The 9,020-nt window shown below is 35.0% G+C and overlaps 2 protein-coding genes across 6 annotated transcripts; both read left to right on the forward strand.

Moving 5' to 3' along the window:
* The first annotated feature begins 307 nt into the window (after nt 1–307).
* havcr2 (hepatitis A virus cellular receptor 2) lies at nt 308–4,693 on the forward strand. 2 transcript variants are annotated; one of them, XM_043221774.1, is made up of 6 exons: nt 308–412; nt 1,436–1,774; nt 1,857–1,925; nt 3,144–3,193; nt 3,351–3,435; nt 4,224–4,693. In XM_043221774.1, the coding sequence occupies exons 1-6, from the start codon at nt 367–369 to the stop codon at nt 4,265–4,267; spliced, it is 633 nt and encodes a 210-aa protein (XP_043077709.1). In that variant the 5' UTR covers nt 308–366; the 3' UTR covers nt 4,268–4,693. The 2 variants fall into 2 exon arrangements, with proteins under 2 accessions (XP_043077709.1, XP_043077710.1); XM_043221775.1 differs by having other exon boundaries at nt 3,147–3,193.
* A 108-nt stretch (nt 4,694–4,801) lies between these two features.
* havcr1 (hepatitis A virus cellular receptor 1) lies at nt 4,802–8,490 on the forward strand. Of its 4 annotated transcripts, XM_043221770.1 has the most exons (8): nt 4,802–4,998; nt 5,231–5,572; nt 5,926–6,018; nt 6,607–6,705; nt 6,793–6,842; nt 6,938–7,013; nt 7,100–7,136; nt 7,934–8,490. In XM_043221770.1, exons 1-8 carry the CDS (start codon nt 4,944–4,946, stop codon nt 8,061–8,063), a joined length of 882 nt encoding a protein of 293 aa, XP_043077705.1. In that variant the 5' UTR covers nt 4,802–4,943; the 3' UTR covers nt 8,064–8,490. The 4 variants fall into 4 exon arrangements, with proteins under 4 accessions (XP_043077705.1, XP_043077707.1, XP_043077706.1 ...); XM_043221772.1 differs by lacking the exon at nt 5,926–6,018; XM_043221771.1 differs by lacking the exons at nt 6,793–6,842; nt 6,938–7,013; nt 7,100–7,136.
* The last annotated feature ends 530 nt before the right edge of the window (nt 8,491–9,020 follow it).

The following is a 9,020-nucleotide window of genomic DNA, read 5'->3' on the forward strand; positions in this document are numbered from 1 at the left end:
TGAAATATTTTGATTGTTTAAAATATCTGATCTTACTAATAATAACTGATTTCATGAAGAATGTTTTTCAGGATTGCCTGATGAATAGAAAGTTCAAAAGAACAGCATAAATGTCTGTAAAATATAAGAATAAGAAAACAAACGGACACCAAACTTGCATAAAATACATTCGTAATAAAATATTATATAAAGGTATATTAATATTATTGAACATTTTTAAAATACAGGGATAACAAATCTCAGCCTGACTGTGGGACCAACAGCATGTTTCCTATTGGTGAATAACCTTTGTGAAAAAGAGAAGTGGCATTTTTAGCATATGAGACATTTGCACATGGACTTAGGAAGTGTACAACAGCCAAGAAAATGATTGTTTTTCTCTTTGTTATCTCAACAAATATACATGCAACAAGTAAGTACAAATAATTCTTTTTTTTAATTCTTTAAGTCTTTTTGTCTTACTTTACTTCCTCCAATTCTTTACTTATTTTAAGTATAACTATTTCAAAGTATAAATTATTTCAAATGTATTGTCTAATGGTATATTTTGTATTTTATGGATGTTCAAATATTTGACTGGAATTATTTTTTAAAGACACATTCTACAGTAAGTAACTATACATAAACTAGCAGTCATTAGAGTATTAGTAGACTGTCTGCTTAATACACATTATTTTGATGGATCCACAACATACAACATTGTGAATATGAGAAACTTTGCATGCGTATGTAAACTTATTCCACTAACCCATAAACCTACCTAAACAGTCTACTCTTAGAGTTAGTAGACTTGTATAATACACCTTTTCTTTCTCTGTAATCATTCGTTTTCTACCTGGTCTCATGGGTGCACTTTTTAGCGAGACACGAGAGGCAGTAAAACTTTTCACCCAAATTTAAAGAGTTAGCTGTTAAACTCTGCATAAAAGGAGCTCGAAATGGCATGGCTGCATCAACAAATGTATTTTTATATCCGTTTTGCATTTGTTAACATTATCGGGTAGGCTTAGGATATGGTATAGGGCCTATTTCCAACATGATAGACTTATAGGGACAGTCCCAGGGTTTTGAAACGATTAACTGTTGCAATACGTACCTAAAGCAATTTAATAAAAACACAGCAATACGTACTTGTGTCAATGTAGCAAAAACATGCCAGGGTTCACATATCGAATCTGCTTTTTTGCGCCGTTCAGTGGACATTTCTCTTTGAAACTGCGGTGAAATGTGCAGTAAGGTACATAAAAACAGCGTCGCACAAAAAGTGCTCAGAGGTACATATTTTTTAGGAGATGAGGTTGTTCATTTAACATAATTTAATTAGTTTAATGGTCCGTTGTGAAAACTTTATGTTTGAAGGAATCGTTAAAAAGAGCAAGCAATACATAAAAAATCTAAAACTAACTTGAAATTTCTCTCTGTTTATGTCCTGTAGCCTGCAGCGAATCATCAAAACTGGTGATTGGACAGGTTGGGGACACTGTTACTCTTCCGTGCAAATATGACATTATCACTAATGGCCTATTGAACGTTTGCTGGGGGAGACATCAGTCGTTGTTCGGCTGCGAGAACACTGTTATCTCCTCCGATGGCTTGCAAGTGACTTACAGAGAGTCGCGTAGATTCAGCTTGGCCAGTGGACTGAAGCGAGGGGATGTTTCACTTACCATAAATGCTACTCAAAAGAGGGATGCTGGGATGTACGTGTGCCGTATCGAGATCCCTGGACTTTTTAATGACATTAGCTACAATATCTATCTGTTTATCAGCAGTGGTAAGTAACCGCTCGCTTTGACATCAGTGTTTTATGTGCTGACGACGTAATGATGCTCAATACTCCTGTTCTTCCATTAAAGGCCTGGATCCAAAGAGAGTCATCTCAGAAACACAACTGGTTCCTGCAACAGCAAATCAGGAAAAGCAAGGTATGAAAGTCCTTGCTTTTGCAGAAGTGCTTTCCAAGTGGTCTCAGCGACTACTTCTTTTGTTGCTGATGTTATATTTGTACTTCCAGAAGTTGTCACCTAAAATGGAAATTCTGTCATTAGAAGTTTCAAACCTGTATGAGTTTCTCTCTTCTGTTGAGCATAAAAGAAGATATTTTGCAAAATGTTTGTAACCAAACAATACTATGAAGAAATACTATGTCAACTATGTCAATGGTTACAATCAAGTATTTCTTCTGGATTCAACAGAAGAAAGAAATTCATTCAAGTCAAAATTTGAGTTCATTTTTTGTGAACTTCCTCTTTAAATTAATCAAAAGTAACATTAAAGACTTTATGGTCTGATGGGATAAACGTAATTTTGTGCACTTTTTAGCAAGACGCGAAATACGTACCAGCAAGTACATATCACTTGTTGAAATGACACAGTTTGCATCAACAAATGTGTTTATATATATATATGTTTTTTGTTTGTTAGCACTATGAGGCAGGTTTAGGGTTAGATTTGGTGTAGGGCATATTCCCAACATGATTGAGCATTAAGTTTAGTAGCAATCCCCAGATATTTCAATTCTACCTAAAGCAACCAAATAAAAAAAACCCTTATAAGTACCTATATTTAAACGTGCCTGGGGGATTGCGTATCGAACCTGTTTTAGTGCTACTTAGTGGATATCTCTTTTTGAGACTGTGGCAAAATGTCCATTAACCAGTATAATTATTCATCACAAAAATTTTAAGCATCTGTTTTAAACTGTTTTCAACATTGATTATAATGTCTTAAGAATCATGTAACATAAAGACCGCCCGATAAATTACAGTTTAAAACTTTAAAATTGATATTTTAAACAATAACAAACACTTTTTTTTTGTCTGTGCTCCCATTCATCATTTTCACTGATTAATGAATGCGCCATTAACCAATACATTTATTGATCACATTATTAATCATAATTTGTAACCTGAATTACCAATACTAACATAACAGTAGATTGAAAGTCCAAATAACCCTGCCTAACAATTTTTTGTTTTAACACAGTCCACTATGTATCAGACCCAACTATAGTCATTACTGAGCTTTATATCATATCAGAAAACTGCACGTATGAATATAATCATGGCCACATTTAATCAACACTGAAAGTGATTCAGCAAAACAAGAAAAGAGTAAATATAACAGGTTATGATTTATTTCAGAAGCTACTGAGATCTACATGGAGGAAGTCATCGCAGCACACCACAATGAGGTATACTGAACATAAGAACGTACATTAGCAGTTCTGTATTTGCTCTCAGTCTCAGTTCTGTATCTTCTCTTAAATATGCAGTATATCATTTATAAATGTATGTAAATGTATACTGATTTGATATGTTTTGGAAATTACATTTCGTGTGTCATTCTAGAATTCAATGGAAACATTTGTCATAAATACTATAAGAGTGGGAGCCATTGTCTTCATCCCGGGTTTAATCATCGCACTTCTGTTCAGTGAGTATTAGAGTAGCGAGTAATTCAATGCATTAGCTCTGAAGAAATATGAAATACTTGTAAGTAACATAAAAAGCTCATGAAATCTCTTTAAATCTCTCATTCCATACTAAACTTATAATTAGCATAGGAATATATACATACACTCACACAGTATATATATATAGAGAGAGAGAGATTTTTTTGCAAGGTTTTGCAAAGATTTTCGATGAAGCATAATTTTGAAAACTACATTTTGCACAGTCAAATAATGTGTTTTAATAGATATTTAGACCTCGCTGGTCATTCTCATTGTCATTTACAATAAGTATTATTATGTAATATAGGGTGAAATATGCGACTTTGTCAGGTTGTAATGTTTACATATGTCATATTTACCCAGATAAACCTTTGTACCCAACATAACATAACATTAGTATACATATTATGTTATTATATATTATGTTGGCTAGCTTAAACAACTAAAATCGGACGGTGTCCTATGGTGTTACATGGCAAGGTCACATATTTATATATTCATATTATATAGGTGGTGAAATATGTGACCCTGTCACTCAAATAGATGTCTGTGCGCAACAATATATAGTTTGCAAAGATATATAGTTTTAAATGCATGAACAAGAAACACTTGCTCATTCCGTACGGCTGTGTGGAAACTTCTGCGGATGCTCACTCTGCGCACAGCTCTCAGAATGTGCCTGTACGGCTGAGTGGAAGTGAAAGAGGTGACTCACGGCCCGTTTTGCTTACTGTGCATTAATGCGTCTATCTGAACGCTTTGCCCTCAGGACTGCGGCGCCCCAGAGAACACACCAGCTGCATGAGAATATAAAACCTAACGCTCTCCCTGGCCCAACAACCACATTAAAAATATGGTGTGATAGTTCACTATGGTCACTATGACTGTGTAAAAAAACCACATGCATGGTAACGTGTTTTTTCTTCTTCTTCTTTCTTGCGGTTTGTTCTCAGTGCCCAATATTTATATGGTCAGCTATTAATCAGCTTGTTTATTAGTTGTTAGTTGTAACAGGTTAACCTATGAAATGTTTGTTATCAGTATCTTCACTTGTAAAGAAAGTCCTTTAGTAAAAAAGCTTCTAAACTCTAACGTCATGCATCTCTTTCTGTATCTGGAAACGCAATTCGATTAATCACACAATAGCGGCCTCTAGTGTTCAATGGGGACGCACAGAAATGTCGACCTAAAAGTTTTAATAATGTACAAAAACTTAATAAACAAAAGCTAAAGCTCGCATTCCGTTTAATGGCGTGGTTTTAATGTTAATATGTTTTCGCAAGCCCCTCTTTCGTTATTTGAAGCTGACCACAGAATAGTAAGTCTCACATGGAAGTGAAACTCTAAAAAAGAAGTCTGACTGCACATTTAAGAAAAGCTGAGAAGGTGTCATGTGCGTGTTGACTTCCGCATAAAGGTTTGGGATGTAAGAAGAGAGATGATGTTTTGTTGAGCATTACTGGCAGAGAGAGAGAGAAACCTTTTCAACATGACTGAACTTCACGGCTGGGTCTTCGCATCCTGGATTCTCTGTTACCTCACGAGTGAGTCTCAGATTTAAAATGTGGTTAACATTAGTAATTTGTGACACTGAGGTTGTAAATATTTACAATTAATGTTTAATGTCTTATGGAGTATTTAATCATGCAGTTTAACGTTATGACCTAAATAAGGTTAGTAAAAAATAAATAAATAAATAAAAATAAAATCTCTCTCTCTCTCTCTCTCTCTCTCTCTCTCTCTCTCTCTCTCTCTCTCTCTCTCTCTCTCTCTCAGTTTCAAAAAGCAGCGACGTTATTGTGCAGAGTTTCGAGGGTGAGAGTGTCATTTTGCCATGCAAATATGACAGCAGTTATCACGGAAAATGTCACATATGTTGGATGATAGGAGACATTCCCAATATGGGTTGCGGTGATGAGATTATTGGAAGTGATGGAGACAGAGTGGTGAGGAAAACATCGCACAGATACCAGATGGCTGGAGAAATACAGCATGGAGACGTGTCTCTGACCATCCTGAACATTCAGAAAACAGACTCTGGCAAATATGGATGCCGCGTACATGTGCCTGGATGGTTCAATGATAAGATGTATTACGTCCACTTGATTGTTAATGACGGTAAGTGTTGAAAGCTCATAGCTTTCCCATGCCAAAACACTTAAACACTTAAAACAGTTAAATGTTGGGGTTAGTAGGACCTTTTCAAAATATTTCTTTCAGCATTAAATTGGTCACACTTGACTAATTTTTAAGACGAATGCTGCTAAAACAACCAGCTGGGATACGTTACGTTTAAAACGTAATTTTATTAAAACAGAAAAAAAACAATTAAAACTAGGAATATTTCACAACATTTCTGTTGCAATGCATTTTTGATCCATGCTCTTGCAGACCTATGAACAGAAAACGTTAAAAACTAAACAAACCGCACACGTAGTACAGTTTTACATTAAAATATACTTTCTTCAAAGCACTTATTCCAACTACATGGGAAACAACATCCATGTCGAGCAGCACATCTGAGCGCGAAACTACAGGAGTTTTCAGCACTGCCATGACAGAGGGTACTTGTGTGTGTTTATATGTGTATATACGTGATTTATACTGTCTTTGTGAATCTGTCATGGCTGAATGATGAAAACGTACCACACTAAACACCAATCTAAGCGTCTAGTAGCGAATAGATAAATAAGGACGTTATCTGACATCATTCTGTCATCACAGATTGGATCAGTGCTGTGTAAAGTCAGTTCTGTCAGCAGTTTTTGTTGCTCATGTGAGAGTGTGAACTTTTAAAAAGGAACATTGTACGTCCTGTTTCAAAGCACCTGGTCCAACCACACCAGAGCCTTTGGTAACCGCAATTTCTGGGCTTATAACCTCTAAATCAAAGACCACTGAAACTTCAGGAGGTGTTATGATTTTAACCCTTGCAGTGGATCTATAATGACTGAAGAAAAGGTTTCATTTCTGAGTAACCGATACAGTTCTCATTATCTGTAATCCATCATTAGCTATAATGATCGGTTTTGGCGAAGCAAGAAGCATGCGGTTGCATGTGCTAATATTTAGTCATTAAAGATCTCTGCTTTTTAAAACACCTTTAAATCGGTAGTTTTAAGAACTTTATGTGACGTTATCCTTTTTTGTAGTTGAAAGGAACACAACGCAAGAGAGTTCTTCATCCGCCTTTTCAACAAATCCTCCAGAGAGCACCACTTCTGGACAGTGGTTCTCCAACACAACATACGGTATGAAACAGCGAATCGTTTTATAATGCTTAGAATTTTGGGAAATTACGAAAATGCTGATTGACCATCATTTTCATTCTAAAAAAGAAACCCCGTTTGATCACCACGAATCGTCCACCATGGAAAAAAAGGATAGCGTGAGTGTTTCACCACAATAGAAAGCCTCAGATGTTTTTCGCCGAAGATTTGAAAGAACGATGAGTTGATATCTTTATACGATTTCTGTTTTAAGGTAAACACATCTGCGGTGATTGTGTCTGTCACCCTGTTACTGCTGGCTTTGATAGTCATTGCCGTCATTCTAATACGTGAGTCCAAGGTGCATTCGGTCACTTCGCATTTTTACGCTTCACAGCGTCTGTTATCTACAAAATGAAAATGTTTCTATTTTCAGTGAAGCAAAAGAAGAAAACCAGAGCTACGTTAGACATGTAAGTCAATCCTGGAAGTGCTAACTGTACTGAATTTAGAACAATTCAAAACCTGAACTCAAATCTTTTGATTAAAAAATAGATGTAAATAAAACAATAAAATTAAATGGAAATTATACTGTTGGCATGATACTATTAAAATACAACTACTCATCGCTTTACACATGCTACCATTCACATGTTAGGGGTCAGTAAGATTTTCTTATTATTAGTAGTAGTAGTCGTATTAATATTTAGTAAGGATGCATCAAAAGTGACAGTAAACGCCTCTACGTTGTTACCAAAAAAATTCTGTTCCTTTTATCTGTTTATCAAAGAAGCCTAATAAAACATATATCACGGTTTCCACAAAAAAACACTGTTTTCAAAATTAATAGTGATTAGGAAATGCATATTAAATCGTTTCTAAAGGATGCAACACTTAAGACTGGAGTAATGACTTCTAAAATTGCAGCTTTGCCATCGCTTGAATAAATTACAGTTATACTGCAATAGAAAAAGTTATTTTAAATTATAATAACATTTCACAATGTGGCTGCTTTTGCCAAGGTTGCATTTAAAAAATTGCAAATTTAAAAAAGTGCAAAAAAATCACCCCAGCCTTTTGAACAGTAGCTTGTCTTATAATCTTGAAAATTATTTAGGAAATAATATCGTGCATTTTATCCTTAAAAACTTAACTGAGTGATGGATCAACACAGGTAAAGCATGATTCATCAATTGCCTTATGTGACCTTATATGTCATGGGGATTTCTGGTCATTAAACAAAATGTTTCTCATAATTTTTCTCCGTCAGAACCCAGAACTCGGACACCTCTGCCATCTACAGTAACTCCAGCAGCAGCGTGGGCCTGTACAACAGAGAGATGGCTGTGGAAAACGTCTATCAAATACAACCTGAAAATGAATATGAACAGTGGCATTAATTCACATTTACTCCTTACCTTTAAGTTGATCGGTGTGGACTTTTTTCTGTTGTATTTTCACTGTGTTTATAATAATGTGTCGGCTATTGCTCTGGACTAACCTTACTCTGAAGTCTAGCGGCTAACGCACTGCAACACTATGTTATTAAAACTAATGGAAACACTTTCTATGAAGCCTGTATTTATAATACGTTATAAGGCATTGTAATAAATGCATAATGCATTATAAGAAAACCTTTGTTTTGGGATCTGTGACTTGAGCGCACCTGACGCTTGTTTATGCTATTATTTAAAGCGTTTGTCGTGGCCCGTGCTCCAATTTTGTCATTATGTTTAGTTTCGCCTTCATTCACTATGATATTACTGATACCGACGTTGATGGCTATTTTTGTTCAATTTGGTTGCAGTAAATAAAGTTGTGCCGCTGTGTCGTCTCCCTTTAAGTTACATCCCTGAGCCAGGTGTAGCACTTATAATGGGTTATAACGTCTTATAAATAGTCTTATTATAATACATTATAATATTAACTTATTTGTGATTATAACTTTTAAGAGTATAATCATGATCACTGCTAATACTCTAATGAAGGCTCATTGACGTGCAGATGCAGAGTTACTTAACAGCTGCCTAAAGGGTACCAGATATCAGAAATTATTAAAAAAAATTAAAAAGTTGAAAGCAAATGCGTCATATTACACATTCACCTGATATCTGATCTTGTGGCTGTTTGAGGGGAAAAAAATCAGAGTGGAATTAAATGTGGTGTTTCTCCGCATTAAATAAAGTAAAATTGTAAGATATGAGACTTGTAATGCACTATAACTATGAAAAACATTATTATCGTAACTTAAGTTAAGAAATCATGCTCATTTTGTAATAAATTAACATACTCTTAAAACTTAAAAATATAAGTAAATATTATAACACATTAAAACAATTCTTATGAATATGCATGAT

Source organism: Puntigrus tetrazona, chromosome 21 (genome assembly GCF_018831695.1).
Source record: "Puntigrus tetrazona isolate hp1 chromosome 21, ASM1883169v1, whole genome shotgun sequence".
Classification (NCBI taxonomy): domain Eukaryota; kingdom Metazoa; phylum Chordata; class Actinopteri; order Cypriniformes; family Cyprinidae; genus Puntigrus; species Puntigrus tetrazona.

Coding starts and splice junctions, on each gene's coding strand:
- havcr2 (XM_043221774.1), top strand. CDS start 367: ATGATTGTTTTTCTCTTTGTTATCTCAACAAATATACATGCAACAA. Junction 1,926..3,143: donor AGCAAATCAGGAAAAGCAAG/GTATGAAAGTCC, acceptor GATTTATTTCAG/AAGCTACTGAGATCTACATG. Junction 3,436..4,223: donor AATCATCGCACTTCTGTTCA/GTGAGTATTAGA, acceptor CTTTGCCCTCAG/GACTGCGGCGCCCCAGAGAA.
- havcr1 (XM_043221770.1), top strand. CDS start 4,944: ATGACTGAACTTCACGGCTGGGTCTTCGCATCCTGGATTCTCTGTTAC. Junction 4,999..5,230: donor GATTCTCTGTTACCTCACGA/GTGAGTCTCAGA, acceptor TCTCTCTCTCAG/TTTCAAAAAGCAGCGACGTT. Junction 7,014..7,099: donor CATTGCCGTCATTCTAATAC/GTGAGTCCAAGG, acceptor TTCTATTTTCAG/TGAAGCAAAAGAAGAAAACC.